At 34.0% G+C, this 16,744-nt stretch overlaps 5 protein-coding genes across 6 annotated transcripts; 2 read left to right on the top strand and 3 right to left on the bottom strand.

The window, feature by feature from the left end:
- Window positions 1-3,943: 3,943 nt before the first annotated feature.
- Window positions 3,944-6,672, bottom strand: LOC103571010 (basic salivary proline-rich protein 2). The gene is made up of 4 exons (XM_008548960.3): window positions 6,402-6,672; window positions 6,155-6,313; window positions 4,757-6,046; window positions 3,944-4,679 (listed from the first exon to the last, which is right to left on the bottom strand). The coding sequence occupies exons 1-4, from the start codon at window positions 6,459-6,461 to the stop codon at window positions 4,146-4,148; spliced, it is 2,043 nt and encodes a 680-aa protein (XP_008547182.1). The 5' UTR covers window positions 6,462-6,672; the 3' UTR covers window positions 3,944-4,145.
- Window positions 6,673-6,734: 62 nt separating this feature from the next.
- LOC103571008 (F-box only protein 42) lies at window positions 6,735-9,361 on the top strand. The gene is made up of 4 exons (XM_008548958.2): window positions 6,735-7,185; window positions 7,686-8,029; window positions 8,087-8,244; window positions 8,319-9,361. The coding sequence occupies exons 1-4, from the start codon at window positions 7,062-7,064 to the stop codon at window positions 9,271-9,273; spliced, it is 1,581 nt and encodes a 526-aa protein (XP_008547180.2). The 5' UTR covers window positions 6,735-7,061; the 3' UTR covers window positions 9,274-9,361.
- On the bottom strand, window positions 9,344-12,179 carry LOC103571009 (pre-mRNA-splicing factor syf1 homolog). Its single transcript, XM_008548959.2, has 2 exons — window positions 12,019-12,179; window positions 9,344-11,934 (listed from the first exon to the last, which is right to left on the bottom strand). Exons 1-2 carry the CDS (start codon window positions 12,058-12,060, stop codon window positions 9,421-9,423), a joined length of 2,556 nt encoding a protein of 851 aa, XP_008547181.2. The 5' UTR covers window positions 12,061-12,179; the 3' UTR covers window positions 9,344-9,420.
- Window positions 12,180-12,545: 366 nt separating this feature from the next.
- Window positions 12,546-14,969, top strand: LOC103571007 (programmed cell death protein 10). 2 transcript variants are annotated; one of them, XM_008548956.3, is made up of 6 exons: window positions 12,546-12,563; window positions 12,620-12,939; window positions 13,035-13,212; window positions 13,717-13,849; window positions 13,926-14,090; window positions 14,587-14,969. In XM_008548956.3, the coding sequence occupies exons 2-6, from the start codon at window positions 12,868-12,870 to the stop codon at window positions 14,669-14,671; spliced, it is 633 nt and encodes a 210-aa protein (XP_008547178.2). In that variant the 5' UTR covers window positions 12,546-12,563; window positions 12,620-12,867; the 3' UTR covers window positions 14,672-14,969. The 2 variants fall into 2 exon arrangements, with proteins under 2 accessions (XP_008547178.2, XP_008547179.2); XM_008548957.2 differs by lacking the exon at window positions 12,546-12,563 and having other exon boundaries at window positions 12,585-12,762; window positions 12,867-12,939.
- A 93-nt stretch (window positions 14,970-15,062) lies between these two features.
- On the bottom strand, window positions 15,063-16,724 carry LOC103571006 (actin-related protein 2/3 complex subunit 5-A). Its single transcript, XM_053740857.1, has 3 exons — window positions 16,449-16,724; window positions 16,286-16,359; window positions 15,063-15,393 (listed from the first exon to the last, which is right to left on the bottom strand). Exons 1-3 carry the CDS (start codon window positions 16,609-16,611, stop codon window positions 15,154-15,156), a joined length of 477 nt encoding a protein of 158 aa, XP_053596832.1. The 5' UTR covers window positions 16,612-16,724; the 3' UTR covers window positions 15,063-15,153.
- Window positions 16,725-16,744: the final 20 nt, after the last annotated feature.

Here is a 16,744-nt window from a genome sequence, read left to right as displayed (position 1 = left end):
ATCCCGTAAATAAATTAAAACATAATTCAATACTTTAAATAAACTACAAGCACGTACAAATAAGTACAATTCAAACGATATAAGATATTGATAAGTAAAATCGGAAAATTACTTAAAATCGTAACATTTAAAGTAAATATTTTCTAAAAATTATTTTTTAAATATTAGTTTTGAAAATTTTGTGACACATTTTTTTTCGTTTGGAAAATATTTTTGTATATTTAAATAGATAATTTCTATGGAAAATTGTAGATGGCGTTTTCTTAAATTTTTTTCTTTTAAGTAGATAGGTAAATTGAAGTAATATAGACCGAAATAAAGTATTCAGTAACTAATCACTGTTAGCAGTAACAATGATCGTATATCTGTGCGTCTATACATAGACATACACGACACAATTTTTGAAGGCGGATCAAAGACCATCCCCGTATATCAAGTCAAAAAAATTATTAATTGTAGAATTTATTACTGAGTCGATCAACTGGGTCTCAAAAAAAATGTGATCTTCGAAAATAAATTGATTCTTGCAATAAGGTAAGTGACCCATTTCCCGCTCACTTTTGAATTTCCAATGAAGTGAGATCGAACTACTCAATATATATTAGCAAATGAAATGATAAATCATATTTTTTTTTTTTAGTGTTTTTTTGTAATTTTGAATACACTTGTAACTTTAAGATTTACGTTCATAATCAATTATTATTAATTTTTTCAATACGGTCATTGAGTGTGCCCTTAGTCACTCACTAAAAAAGTTGTGATGTACCCGACCAACACATGGCCCTATACACGGTCAAAGACGATATCATTTGAACTATGATAAGTTTATTGACTTGGAGAATAATTTATAAAATACATTACTTTATTCTTTTATAATACCAAATTTCACACATTTTTAATATATATTTAATAACATAGTTATAATAATTACAAAAAAATTTAACGTAAACTAAATTTAATCTAACGAACGAAAGTAAAAGTAAAACATGCCAGGCTGAGCGCGATTTTGAAAATTATTATTTTAAATTTATAATCATTATCATTATCATTATCATTATGTATAATAAAACTAAGTTGATAAAATGTGCGTGCCGATAAAACATAAGAAGGAGTCCCAGCACGATAAAGGGACTTATATAGTGTGATAGCCCTTTATTCCCCCTCGAACAAGAAAGTTCCCGTTTCAACCTAAAGGGTGTGTCTTTAAAGATATATGGGTTTTTCCAACCCTTCAACTTAGAAAGTAAGTGTAGTGGCGCCATCTGTTGTCGAATAGTTGAATTTCATTCATTGTACACAATATGGACTTAAAAGAACGATTATTTGGGGCGCGAAATTTAAAATTCAAATTTCAATAAAGTCTTATATTACATTTGTATAGAAAATGTTTTCAAAATATATTTTTTACTTTTTACGTCATAGTATGTTTTTTTTATTTCATCTACCACGTAATCTCATATCAACTCCCGAGCGAAGCCAGGTATCATAGCTAGTAAATTATAAGATACTTTGTTACATCAGATTCACAAATCAATATTTATCAATAGTAATTTTTTTTCTTAAAATTGTTTTCTATAAAAATTATAAAAACCCGCTCACCAGTAAAGTGAGCAAATAATAGGTACTGATCGGGTTAAGGGGCTTTTACCTTCTACAAATTTTTCTTACAAAATTTTTTTTTCGTTTAAAAAATATTTTCTTAGATATCAATAGATAATTTCTATGGAAAATTGTAGATGGCGTTTTCTTAAATTTTTTTCTTTTAAGTAGATAGGTAAATTGAAGTAATATAGACCGAAATAAAGTATTCAGTAACCAATCACTGTTAGCAGTAACAATGATCGTATATCTGTGCGTCTATACATAGACATACACGACACAATTTTTGAAGGCGGATCAAAGACCATCCCCGTAATCAATTCAAAGAAATTATTACCGAGTCGATCAACTGCGTTTTAAAAAAAAATGTGATCTTCGGAATTAAATTAATTCTTGCAATGAGGTAAATGACGCATATCCCTCACCAGTAAAGTGAGCAACTATTGGGTACTGATCGGGTTAAGGGGCTTTTACCTTCTACAAATTTTTCTTACAAAATTTTTTTTTCGTTTAAAAAATATTTTCTTAGATATCAATAGATAATTTCTATGGAAAATTGTAGATGGCGTTTTCTTAAATTTTTTTCTTTTAAGTAGATAGGTAAATTGAAGTAATATAGACCGAAATAAAGTATTCAGTGACCAATCACTGTTAGCAGTAACAATGATCGTATATCTGTGCGTCTATACATAGACATACACGACACAATTTTTGAAGGCGGATCAAAGACCATCCCCGTAATCAATTCAAAGAAATTATTACCGAGTCGATCAACTGCGTTTTAAAAAAAAATGTGATCTTCGGAATGAAATTAATTCTTGCAATGAGGTAAATGACGCATATCCCTCACCAGTAAAGTGAGCAACTATTGGGTACTGATCGGGTTAAGGGGCTTTTACCTTCTACAAATTTTTCTTACAAAATTTTTTTTTCGTTTAAAAAATATTTTCTTAGATATCAATAGATAATTTCTATGGAAAATTGTAGATGGCGTTTTCTTAAATTTTTTTCTTTTAAGTAGATAGGTAAATTGAAGTAATATAGACCGAAATAAAGTATTCAGTGACCAATCACTGTTAGCAGTAACAATGATCGTATATCTGTGCGTCTATACATAGACATACACGACACAATTTTTGAAGGCGGATCAAAGACCATCCCCGTAATCAATTCAAAGAAATTATTACCGAGTCGATCAACTGCGTTTTAAAAAAAAATGTGATCTTCGGAATTAAATTAATTCTTGCAATGAGGTAAATGACGCATATCCCTCACCAGTAAAGTGAGCAACTATTGGGTACTGATCGGGTTAAGGGGCTTTTACCTTCTACAAATTTTTCTTACAAAATTTTTTTTTCGTTTAAAAAATATTTTTGTATATTTAAGTAGATAATTTTTATGGAAAATGGTAGATAGCGTTTTTTATATATTATTTTTCTTAAGTAGAGAAGAAAATTGAAGTTATATATACTGAAATTTATTATTCTCCTTTCATCTAGATAAATTATTGTTACTTGTGACAATGATTTGTAAGTTCATCTATGCATAGATAGGATAAATAAATCCTAACACTAAATTTTTGAAGATGGATGGGATTTGATCTCTATATAATAATTCACACTATATTTTACTCAATTGACCGTCAAATAAAATTTTCGCAATAGGGTAGAAGTACCATTCATAGCCACTACTCTATTTTTGGACAAATAATGCTTTATATTAATTAATGAAGAAGTATAAAATAAAATTTCCATTGCAATAGTGTGATAAAAGTATCTTAGTACAAATTTTAAAAACTAACTAGTTTACTACGTCTTTTACAAATTTATTTATTAAAATTTTTCATGTGTCCAAAACTGGCCCAAACGGTATCTCTACCCTACACATAATTTTACTTCGAAACATAATTCATATTTAATTTCTACAGAAAAAAAAATGATTCAATTTAAAAACAGATTAAATTATCAAGTATTAAATAATAAATATAAGGTAAGAGACCCAGTACTTGATCACTCATGTATTTGTATATGTATATTTACTAAATTTTACAAAATATATATACAAATTCATGAAGTGATCGAGTACTAGTTCCCTGATCGGATACTAGGTCTCTTACCTTAATAATATCAAAGGAAATATGTACAAGTAAATCGGCTGCTCAATTTCAAAACACAGTAACTGACAAAAAGAAAATTTTTGAAATATGAAATAAATTATGTCCATAAGACTCCACTGGAACTATAAATTCTAAAAAATCAACTTTGAAAAATTTGTCCCTTACTGTGTTTTGAGATTAGGCAGCTGAAGTGTGAGCATTAAAATTAAAATAATAAAATAATTTGTAAGATTTCAAAAATCATTTTTTATTCCACAAACGATCCCACAAGTACAACAAAAAAATCAGTTTATTTAATTATCAATATCATCAAATTATTACATATATAAAATATAAAAATTACAATGCAAAAAACCATTACATTACACATCATTAAATAGCACAAATCCTATAGTCGAATTATTTAAAAAAAGTCTCGTTATTTTTTTATTTACTGCGGAGGTTGTTGGTAACCATACCCAGCATACTGATTCGGTGGCGGAGGACCTTGAGGACCCGGTGGTGGTGGCATATGACCACCAGGGGGACCTCGAGGAGGATACTGAGGATAACCTTGACCAGCAGAAGGCGGTGGAGGATGAGGCGGATAATTTTGAGGAGGATACTGTGGATGACCATAATGCGGTTGGCCGCCTTGAGATGGGGGGTGAGTCGGATAGCCTTGTGGTGGTTGACCAGATCCCGGGGGTACGTAAGTCTGCGTCGTCGCTGGGTGAGATTGTGGAGGTCCATATCCACCAGGAGGTTGTTGAGGTGGACCCGGTGGACCTGGAGGCCCAGAGGGTGGACCCTGTGATATTGGTCCGGAAGTTGGTGGGAAATTACTCGGAACTGGACTCGGGGATTGTTGATGTTGAGACTGTGGTGCTCCCTGCTGAGATTGTTGCTGCTGAGGAGGTCCTTGAGGTGGAGGTCCTTGTTGTTGTTGCTGCTGTGGTGATTGGGCTGGTGGTTGTTGCTGAGACTATTAAAAAAAAAAAATTATTAATATTTTTTCTACAGAAAATTTTCTACTGATAAATTATAGAAATATTTAAATACCTGCTGCTGCTGAGACGGTTGTTGAGAAGGTTGCTGCGATTGACCAGGTGGCTGCGACTGAGGTGGCGGTCCAGGTTGCGACTGTGATGGCGGAGGATGAGGAATCTGATGAGAGCCAGGATGAGGCCCATGTGGACCGTGAGCTTGATGCGACGGCTGATGCACCGGATACCCGGAAGGAGTAGGCCCAGGAACATAACTACCAGCTTGCGAAGTTGCTGGTGGAGGTCCACTGGATGGTGGGTAAGTCTGAGTCGAAGCAGAAGGTGTACTCGTAGGTTGATTACTAGGAGCATACGTATTAACTCCACTCACATTACTGGTGCTAAATGGCGGTGATGTAGATGAAGGTCCATATGGAGTCGGTGGTCCACCACCAGGACTTGGCTGACTTGAGTAATTCTGCGGCGGCCCACCCTGACTCTGCTGTGGTGGTCCTTGGCTAGGCTGGGCAACATTATTAGACGTCGGAGGTGGAGGAGGATAATTCTGTGGAGGAACATTATTAGGATAAGCTTGAGAGGATTGAGGAGGATAATTACCGGGAGTCTGACCTGGACCATAAGCATTCTGATTAGGAGCTTGGGAAGGAGGCTGATAGTTTGGCTGAGGACTAGGACTACCATACTGTCCAGGTTGTTGTTGCTGCTGCTGTTGCTGTTGTTGTTGTTGCTGCTGTTGTTGCTGCTGCTGCTGAGGATTAGGCGAGAAGTTTTGCTGCGTAGTAGGCGGGGGATATCCTTGCTGATTCGGCGGCGGAGGACCGTAGCCACCAGAGGGCTGATTACCTCCCGGTGGCGGATAAGCACCCGGTTGACCTCCATAACTATTAACAGAACCAGGAGGCCCATAATTCTGCTGTCCTGACGCCGGGTAGCCTTGCTGCGGTGCATTAGGCGGGTACTGATTAGGCTGTCCAGCTCCATAACCACTTCCCTGAGGACCTTGTGGATAATTCCCACCAGGATTCTGTCCCCCATAACCAGCAGGATATCCCTGCTGTCCAGGTTGCTGCGGATAAGCCTGTGGCCCACCTCGATACTGCTGAGGCCCAGGTCCAGGGTTCGCTCTATTCATCGGAGGACCCTGTCCAGCCATCACTGGACCACGGTAACCACCCTGAGGCATCGGCTGTCCCTGATTAAATCCCTGCATCGGCATAGGCTGCGGAGGATTCGGTGGCATTTCACCTCCAGGCCCTGGAGTTCCCGGAGCGACATTCGGTGGCCCTTGCGGACCCATCATTCCATGCTGCGGACCATTTGTCATCGGCGGCAAACCCTGTGGCGGCTATAATTCAAATTTTATTACACAAAATTAAAAAAAAAGCTTACTATCATCCCAAAATTTAAATTTTTTCCCACAAAATCTACAGTTTAATTCAAAAATTAAATTTACCGGTAGCAGTGCCTGGATATTTTGATTCGCATCAGCAATAGAAGCGAGATAAACTAAATTCCGATGTAATATCTGTTGATATTGTAAACATTCCTGAGGTTTTCCTTTATTCTGGTACTCCTGTATCGTCTGTATCAAATGACTATTCTCGTCCAGCATCTAAACCATAACAAAAAAATAAAAAGTGAGTGAATTTTGTTTGATACATCGATTGTAAAAAAGGTTAATAATGGAGTAGCCTACGTACCTTCTGAATTTGAGCTGGAGTTGGCGGTACACGACCGCGTTGTGCAAAAGTAGCTGACATTTTTAGTTACTTAAAGCTAAACTAAATATATATACCACAATTTAGTGGCTGGTGATATATTTTAATAAAACAATACCACGTTTTACTTTTTTTCTTACTCTTTTATCACCAATACAATACCGCACACCCACACGTTTCAAGTAATTTATTACAATGAGATTTATGACAATAATCTGACAATTACGTAGTTGAGTCCTTTTTTTTTAGTGACCAAACATTTGCTTGGGTATGAAAACGAAACTAAAGCTCGGGCGTTTTTTACATTGGAAACTCGAATAAATTTCAAATATGGCCGCCAATAATCATAACAATAAAATGGGATAATAGAAATAATAAAATCAGCTGGTTAACAAAATGTTAATTATTATTAATTGAGTGTCATTCTTATAAATATATGAAATAATAAATGAAATAGTTGATATTATTTTTTATATACATTTTTTGGTGATAAAAATTATTTGTACCTCGGAAATTTATATCTGATTATTGTTGAGGTTAGAGAATTGACTAAACAAAAATCCAGGTGTCAAAGTCTATTTTGGAAGAAAAATTTATATATATGTGAATAATTATATTATTATTATACTATAAATATTATCGATGGCCAGTCCAATTGATTTTTTACCTGATGAAATATTGGAATATATTTTAAATTTAATCCCGCCGTATAAAGATTTAAAAGAATGTAAACTGGTGTGCAAGCGTTGGCATCATGCTGTCAAACGTCAGTATTTTTATTATTTTACAATAATTAATGATTGATTATTAATTTAATTAGCTATTAATTTAATGGTCCTGATGGATGTAAATGCAGACATCAGACTTTCATAAATTTTAAATAAATAAATAAATGAATGAAAGTAATGACATTTAAAAAAATGCGCGTATAGATTTTTCATTGATCTAAATACGCATTTTTTTATTTTTACTCTACTCATATTTATTTATTCAAAAATTTTAAAAAATCCCAGCTGTCAGTTACACCTGTCAAACTCATGAAATTGACAATCAATTATTGGATTTTTTTTTCAACAAATTAATGACAAAAAAAACAAAAACTAAAAATATGCACATGCAGAAAATTCAAAAAACTACAAGTGCAATTTTTCCAAATATTTTTTTTTTTATAATTTAGTTTAAAAAGAATCCAAAAGCTATTAGATGTTAGTTAACTTTAGTATGTTAATAATTTCTTAATTTAAATTGGCTAATTATTTTTTGTAGATGTGATAGAACATAGAAAAGCTTATTTCCAAAGATCAGTGGCCTATGGATCTCTATTATGGAACTCGCCCACCATAAACGCAAGGCCGTCGATAATAACAAACCGTCACTCGCACTCAGCATGTACCTACGAAAATTCAATGTATATTTTTGGAGGCTGTACCAAAACTTGTACGACATTTAATGATTTATGGAAACTAGATTTAGATACCAGGAAATGGGAACGTCCGATACCCATGGGTACTTATCCGTCACCAAAAGCTTGCGCTAGTATGGTGTACTATAAAAAATCTTTTGTATTATTCGGTGGCTGGGCGCAACCTGCAACATTTCCTCCTTTCCAGGTACAAATAAATTTTTTTTCTTCATCATCACTCTATTTAATTATATTCATTTTTTAGAGGAGGAAATTATTTAATGAGCTGCACGTATACTCGATAACAAACAACAAATGGACTGCCATTGAAACTCTCAATGATCCACCAGCTACTTGTGCTCACTCAGCGACAGTTCATGTCGACACTATGGTGGTCTTTGGTGGAATCAATACTTTTGTGCAGTAAGAAATACTTTTATACTTGATCAGTACTTGGATCTTTTCATTGCTGATGTAATAAACTTGTTTTTTTGTAGGTACAATACCTCAAATGATGTCTGGTGCTTTAATTTCAACACCAATACCTGGCACGAGCAAATGACGACATCTCCAAAGCCGCACCCTCGGTTCGGACACTCGCAGATCGCGCTAGATGATAAGAATCTGATGATTATCGGAGGGTGTACGAATTCGACGGTAGGAATTGATGATGCCTGGCTTCTAACGATGGAGGGAACGCACTGGAGATGGACAAAACTTGCAATAAATGGTATGGAGTGGGCGCCGATGATGATCTGGTGTCACCAAGCCTGTAAAGTCGGTGATCATTTGGTAATTTTAAGTAAAAAAAAACAGGCAAGCTCGTCATCTAAAAATATTACGAACGATAAAGTCATTTGTCATGGATCCAGTTCTCTGGCGATGGCTGACTGTAATATTCCAGACACTCGACAAAAATCCGTGCCAGTTGTAGACAGAGATGAGAACGTCAACGGACGTCGCGGAAGATTTACACCGCGAACTCTAGTACAAGTAAATCCTGCGAGTGCAATCACGAGACCTCACCAGGGGATTCGTGTAGCGGTGGAACGCAAATTCGGGCCGATGGCAGCTTTCAATCCCGACCTCGGGACTCCTAGTCCGAACCGCCTGCGCCAGCTTGAGGATCTCCGGAGAATGGAGGAGAAGATAAATCGCCAGCGAATGCAAGCGAGATTAATAAAGCCAGTGATCAACAGACTAGCGATTTTCGTCTTAAATATCGCGAATGTTTTGTGCGAAGAACGCACGGCTTCGTGGGTTCAAAATACCGGAAATGATATCACTGGCCCCGAAGAACGTGTTCTCTATTCTTTAGTGTTAGGCAACGCAGAGCTTATATTTTTTGGCGGGACACGAAAGTTTCCCACCAAGCAGGGACAAGTTGAAGGTGAAGTTTCAGAAGTTTACAACGACGTTCATTTTATAAACCCACCTCGCTATGCCATTTAATGATAATTATAATAATTTATAATTATTTTTATCACTGTCAAAATACACATGGAATAAAGTACAATATATATACAATACTTAAAATATAAAATTTTATTTATCTATAAGATTATTCAAAATAATAATAATAATTAATATTCAATTAAATTAATCGTCTTCTTCATTATCTACAGGCTTCAATCCCCCAAATACTTCTGAAGGAATGATCTGCTTCTCAACCGGAACTTCTTCCTCTTCTATTTCTTCATCAGCATCATCGTCATCCTCATCCATATCAATATCAATCTCGTCAGGATTTTTAACTCTCCCGTCATCTTTTCCTCCTTCAGTGACTCCCCGGACGAAACTGATCGTTCCTCTGGGCGCAGCTGGAGTATTTCCTTCAGCAGCACCACCACCAGCACCAGCAGCTTTGATATCCAACAGCCTCATGGCATCCACGGTGGTTTCAGTCTGCGGCACCGTGCTGTTGAGCATTTGCGCTGTCATCATATTGATCTGCGTGTTGTACATCGCCTGGACACTTCTCTTAATTCTCAACATCTCACGCATCGTGTCCTCATTACCGTGACGGACTTCGAACTCTTTCCAGATCTGCCAGAACCTCGAGGTCACTCTCGGGTCGCAAATCTCGCTGCAGTGAACGTAAATCGCACGAGCGCGATCCACTTCGCCCAACTTAGTCTCCATTTCAGCAAACCTCAGGGACATTTCACGCGAGTTCTCGTCACTGAGAACCTCAATAGCTTCTGCGTAAATTTCTCTCGTCTTAGGCACGCCGTAGATTTCAGCAGCTTTCTTTATATAGATATTGAACAGCTCGAATTTTTCTTCATTGGGCACAGCCTTGATAGAGCGCTCGTAGACATTCATCGCATGCCGGGCAAGTCCATGCTCTTCCTCCAGTTTTGCGTACAGCAAATAAAATACTTTGGCGTATTTTGGAGGACAATGTTCTAGACACTGCTCGAAGAGATCGCGAGTCCTCTCCAGCTTAGTTCCTTTGTATCTGTCCAAGAATTTCGTCAAATATGTATTCCAGATGTCGAAGACATTCGGCCACTTAAACAGAGCGATACCTTTCTCATAGGCTCTGAATGCTTCTTCATAGTAATTATTCTCCTCCAAAAACATTCCATAGTTGATGATAATCTGGGGTGTTGCTATTTTCAAATCAATTATGTTGTCATAGACAGCTTTGCAAGTTTTAAAAGTTCCAAAGCTCTCTTCTAGGTCAGCGTACATCGACCAGACCTTCAGTGACTTGTATAATCTCATTTGCACGGTCTCGGATTCATCATAATACCCAACTTTTCTTGATGGCATTGCAGTTGCACGATGCATCAGCTTGAGAGCTTCTATGCAGAAGTTATGACGGATCTCCATCTCGGCCCACTCGCACCAAACTGAAGCCAAGTCATCAACTTTAGTATAGGGAACGTGGGTCGCTTTTTCAAAGACCACCCGCGCATCGGGTATCTGCCCGTTCTCCTCGTAGAATTTAGCGAATGCCACCCAGAGGGTGTGGAGTTTCCCGACAGCCAACTGAGGCTTTACGGTTTGAACAGCTTCTGTGAAAGTGTTAATTATTTCATGCGGTTGTCCTTCGTAGAGTTTCACTCGCTTGTGCCACTCGGGAACGTTGTGTGGGTTCTGTCTCAGCAGAACTGAGTTCAGCAGCAAAGGTCTCCGTTCTATAAGATATTCAAACCTCGCTAGCCGTAGGTCCAGTTCCACTTCATCGTCTTCAGTTCTATTGGGATTATTGTTAATTTCCTCGATGCGCTTCTTGGTAGCGATCTCTTCAAATTGCGAATACGCATCGAACACCTGAGTAAAATCTCTGACAGTAGACACAGTTTGAATCGCCTCCTCGTAGATATCTCTAGCTCTCTCGAACAAACCACTGCGAATATAATAATCGGCCAGAGAATTCCAAAGTGATCCCACCTGATCTGTGTACCTCCGGAGACCTCCTCTGATAATCGGATCAACTTTCAATGATTTTATTTTCCTGGGGTTCTTGGAAATTAAATCGCAGAGTTCGTTCCACAATTGATGGTTTGACTTCCCGTGCTTTGAAACGAAGTCATCCTGGTTGACAATATGAGCGAGCTTGACTGCAGACTCATCTAGACGGTCGATAGAAATTAAATACTCAATGTAATCCTCAGTGTCTTCGGGCGCCAGCTTTAAATATCGCCGGAAAACTCTGATACCGGTCTCAGGAATGTCGTGACTCTTGACGAACTCCAGGTACAGCGGCCATACCCGGTGGTGCTGCGTGATGGGCAATGCTCTGAGCGCGCGATCAAAAATGTGTCTTGTCCTGGTGATGAAGCACTGCTCGGTCATCAACGTGCAGTAGTCGATCCAGACACGAGGCATTTTGTGCATAAAAATCAGCGCGCGTTCGTACGCATTATTGACATCATCGTAAAGAGGATCATCAAGTCGACGATCCTTTAGTTGACTCACCCGGTGACACAGATACCCGTACCACAGTTTGTAACTACCAGGAAGTTCTTTCAGTGAACGTTCGTATACGATATTTAAATTTGGGCTCTTGGTTGTTTTCAAATGATCAATATATCGCAGCCAGTGTTTTACTGAATATGGGTTGCGAAGAATCTCCTCTTCATACGGCAAATCTTCATCATTCTACAAAAAAAAAAGTTAGTGTTATTCATTATCGATAAGACTCCAAAAAAATTAAGGCGGTAATTATTTGAAAAATTTACTCACGAATACGTAAACATTCCCGTCAAAATCTACTTTGCGTTTCATTGTGAGTTTTATTTATAAATTAATTTTAAAAAATAAAACTGATCACCAAGTCGATCAACAATGACGTTTACCAACGTTCACACTCGTCTTTTAGAGGTTAGGAATTGTTTGGATCCATTAGGCCGGTTTCAAATAATATTTTTTTTTAGAAGTCCAAAAAAAACATGATCCTGAAGTTAGCAGACAACTAAAAATTTTCAAATTTTTTTATCCACAAGTAAATTTAAAAAAAATCACTGATAAAAATATGCACGTGGAAAATTAAAAAAACTATAGATACACTTTTTTCAAATATTATTTTTTTTATAATTTATCATTTTGAAAGAAATTCAAATACTATTAGATGTCGGCTAATTTCAGTATGGTAAAAAAAATGCGCGGGAAAAATGGAAGAAGTAAATGATGACGTCAAACGACAAGTAGTTGATGAAAATTCCCTTTTAAAATTCTTGATATGAGCATATATTTATAAGTACTTATGTTTGAATGTATAACATATCTATGTAAGTACGTAGGTATAGTAAAATACTACACGAAGCCTAACCTTCTTTTGTTATAGATTAACTATTTAGTGACAGCTGTCAAGCAGTGAGGTAGCATTAATAAGAGGAAATGAAGTGATAAATCGCCTTTTATCGACGTCTTGTTGTGGCTCTCAAACCACCAAACAGTCGATTCAAATCCGCCACACAAATAAAAAAGGTTTTTATCAGCGGTTATCTATTTAATCTATAGATTGTACATACAATACATCAATCATTTAAATACATTGAGTTTAACATAAATAATTTTTACAATACATAAAGGATGACAATGGGAGATGATACACCAGTTACATCACTTGTCCTCCCTGTGATATTACGACCAATATTATCCAAGGTAATGGCATTTCAAAGACTTCCTCTACGTCACTTGAATTTAAATACTCAGTATCTCGACTCTTGTATGTTTATTTTGTTTTATATTTATTTCAGTTGGAAGCTCAAAATATTGCAGCAGCTCAAACATTAAGATCAGCGTTATCTAAAGCTGAGAATAATCACCCAGGTATTACCTATGATTTGGTACTAGGAATTGTTAGAAGAGCGGAATTAAGTCTTGATATGAATGCTAGTGTTCTTCGTTTACAAAGTGTAGCCTCTGATTGTGATGGTAATTATTATTATTAATTAATATTCATTTAAATTTAAATGACTGGAGTACCACACAACTTTTGGATTTTATTTTCAACAATTTAATTTTAAAAAAAAGATAAACTAAAAATACGCACATGTAGAAAATTTAAAAAACTACAAGTGCAATTTTTCCAAATATTTTTTTTTTTTTTCAATTTATCGTTTTTGAAAAAGTTCAAAAATTTTTAGACTAATTTATGATTCTGGAGTTAGAAGACAATTAAAAATTTTTGGAATTTTTTTTTAATAGGTCTGCTACAAAAAAAAATAAAGCAAAATAATGCACATGTAGAAAATTTAAAAAACTATAAGTGCAATTTTTGAAAATATTGTTTTTTTTTTTTAATTTATCATTTTTAAAACAATCCAAAAGTTTTTAAACCTCGGCTAATTTCGGTATCGCAAATTTAAATGTCATTATTGATTGCTGATGATTCATGCACTCAATATCCAATTTAAAATAATAAATATTTGTTTTTAGCCATAGAATATCGTTCCTCAAGATCAGAAGACGCATTCCAAGAATTAAACCGTAAATCGTCGGCTTTAAAAAGAATATTAAGCAGGATCCCGGATGAAATATGTGATCGGAAAACATTTTTAGAAACTATCAAGTAAATATCATTCATAATTATCCTTTAATCTGTAATTATCATCCTATTATTTATTGATTGATTGATTAATTTCTAGAGAAATAGCGAGTGCAATCAAAAAATTATTAGATGCAGTTAACGAAGTAACGGCATTCATACCTGGCATTGCTGGCAAACAAGCTTTAGATCAACGTAAAAGAGAATTTGTTAAATACAGTAAGCGTTTTAGTAATACGTTAAAAGAATATTTTAAGGAAGGACAGTAAGTTTCATTTATTTATTTATTTATTAATACAATAAATCATTTTATATTTTTAAGGATAAAGATCACAGGCAAGATTATAAATTTATTAATTCTTTATCATTTTAATGACTGATAACAAATCATATTTATCTTCAATCGTGCTTTGAGTAAACAAAATAATTTATTGCTTATAAATAAATACAAATACTAGTAAATAAAGTAATAAAATTTAATTGTTTGTTTAGTAACTTGATAGTTTATTATTTACATCAACATTTATTTTTTTCGGACTAGGACATTTTTAAATTATCTATTGTGTTTTAATTCAAATTTAGTTTACTATCAATTTGTCTATTTATAGCTGAGCTCTTGTTAGTTTTCATTAATAAAAAAATTGGGGAGTTACAATTTGACAGAAGTCTTGTAGTGCAAATTAATAATCTTTGTCTTTAAAAATATTAAAGTGTAGATTAAAATAATAATATTAATGATTTATTTTTTTTTTAATTTTCAGAGCAAAAGCCGTGTTTATAAGTGCGTTATTTTTGATCCGACAAACAAATATGATAATGGTTACTGTAAAAAATAAATGCGAATAATAAAAAAAATCTTCCGGGCTGTTACAGAAATTAGTAATAATAAATAATAAATAAAAAAAATAAAGAATAATAATTATCATTGCCCAAAATAAAGTATATGTGATCTTCGGATCAAAACCGTGGAGAAATGGTCAATCCGACTACTAATATATATAAATATATAACAATGTTCAGGGTAACAAAATAAAGAAAATATTAATTTGTACTTTTCCTTACTGCATCATCGTGTTATTTCTTATGTAATCGTTATTTTAAAAAATATATGTATAAAATAATAATAATAATAATTATAATTAATTAATTAATTATTTAATATAAAATAATAATAAAAAAGAACGTTGAGTAAAAATGTTGATAACAAAAAATAATGAGGATATTTTTTTACATAATATTCTATCAAAGATTAATTTTTTTATTATGACAACCATAAACAATCCTATTTTATTTGTCTTTATTTATTTATTTTTATTATTTAAATATTATTAAACTCTTTTGCTGTCAGTAAACACTCGAACAATACTTCCAATACCACTGATACTGTAAACTTTTTCATGCCACAATAATAAATGTGAACTGCTGTCTTTTGATGGTATTTCAAAACCACGATAAATGTATTTCATCAAAACATCCATTAGTTCTCTATCCAATTGAGCAATAATATCGTCCATTTGATTTGATTTTATACTTAATAATATTTTTTGTGTTACGTTTCTTGCATTATCCTTTAAACAAAAAAATTATTTTATTAATTATACAATTTATGAATATGATACTGAAAGTAGATCACCGAAAATTTTTACATTCTTAGAGTATCATCCACTCCCTACTCTAATTTTAATGTTCATAAATTTAAATTCCCCAAGTAGCAGAGACGACTTTGAAACTTGGCTTAAAAAAGACAAGACAAATTTTACTGTCAAAAAAAATTTCTTTATATGAGTAAGTTGTGTTGATCTAGGAGTCATAGAAAATTCGTTCATTTTTTCGTCTTACAAAAGTCATCTCAATTGACGTCTTTTAGATGGCTGATTTAATTATTTGTAATTTAATTTTTGCTGCCGTTTTTGTCAAGACTTTACAGCAGATATTTTTCTGATGACTTTAATTTTAAATTATTTTGTCAACATTTTGATGCCTCATTGGACTTAAAACTGCAATCTTATAAATATTACAGCCAAGTGCGCAACTTGGGTTCTTTTTCATCCCCAGTAGCATAGAAATAACTTTAAGATGACAAATTTAATATATCAAAGCCGTGTTTTTATAAAAATAAGACATAGAGATGTGAATCTCGTCATAGAAAATTTTTGTTCTTTTTCGTCTTAAAAAAGTAATTCAAATTGACGTCTTTTAGATGACTGATGTGACAATTATTTGTAATTGAATTTTTACCGCCGTTTGTGTCAAGTCTTTTAGACAGATATTTTTTTTACATCAATTTTAAAATTTTTTATCAACATTTTGGTGTCCTTATCTAATAGATGTTACAAAACCAAATGCGCTACTTGAACTCATTCTGATAATTTGTAATTTGTTTAAAAATTAAAAAATTCTCCAGATTTACTTTCAGTATCACTAATAAATAAATAAATAAATTCATTATTAATTATTTACCTTAACTTGTTGATTTTTAGATTCTAATGGTGCAGCTTTCAAAGCTGATATTAAAGCTTCAGCATGTTTTCCTTTGAATATAAATTAAGGAAAAATTTTTTTAAAAATATAAAACTTACAATTAAAATAAAAAAATAAATAATTAGTTATAAAAAAGGATATTGGCTAAGTAAATTAAGTATTTCATTTTCATCAGGACCAGTCGGTCCTGTCAAACTAGCATCAGCCTCTTCTTCTTTAAAATTATTTTCATTAAATTCGTCGATATCTATTTTACGAAAACCCGTTCCCATTGTATCTTTTTTATTATCTTCTAATCGAGACATTTTAAATTATTTAACTATTTACTGGATACTGTACACTCTAATCTTTATATTTTAATATTATTACTCACAAACTAACCATATCATGCATACGCCTAGATAAAACAATAAGTACTATTCACAATTCGCGGATCCC

This window comes from Microplitis demolitor, chromosome 7, assembly GCF_026212275.2.
Source record: "Microplitis demolitor isolate Queensland-Clemson2020A chromosome 7, iyMicDemo2.1a, whole genome shotgun sequence".
In the NCBI taxonomy this organism is placed as follows: domain Eukaryota; kingdom Metazoa; phylum Arthropoda; class Insecta; order Hymenoptera; family Braconidae; genus Microplitis; species Microplitis demolitor.
Note: the sequence above shows the minus strand (reverse complement) of the source record. Positions and strands in the feature narration are given on the sequence as shown.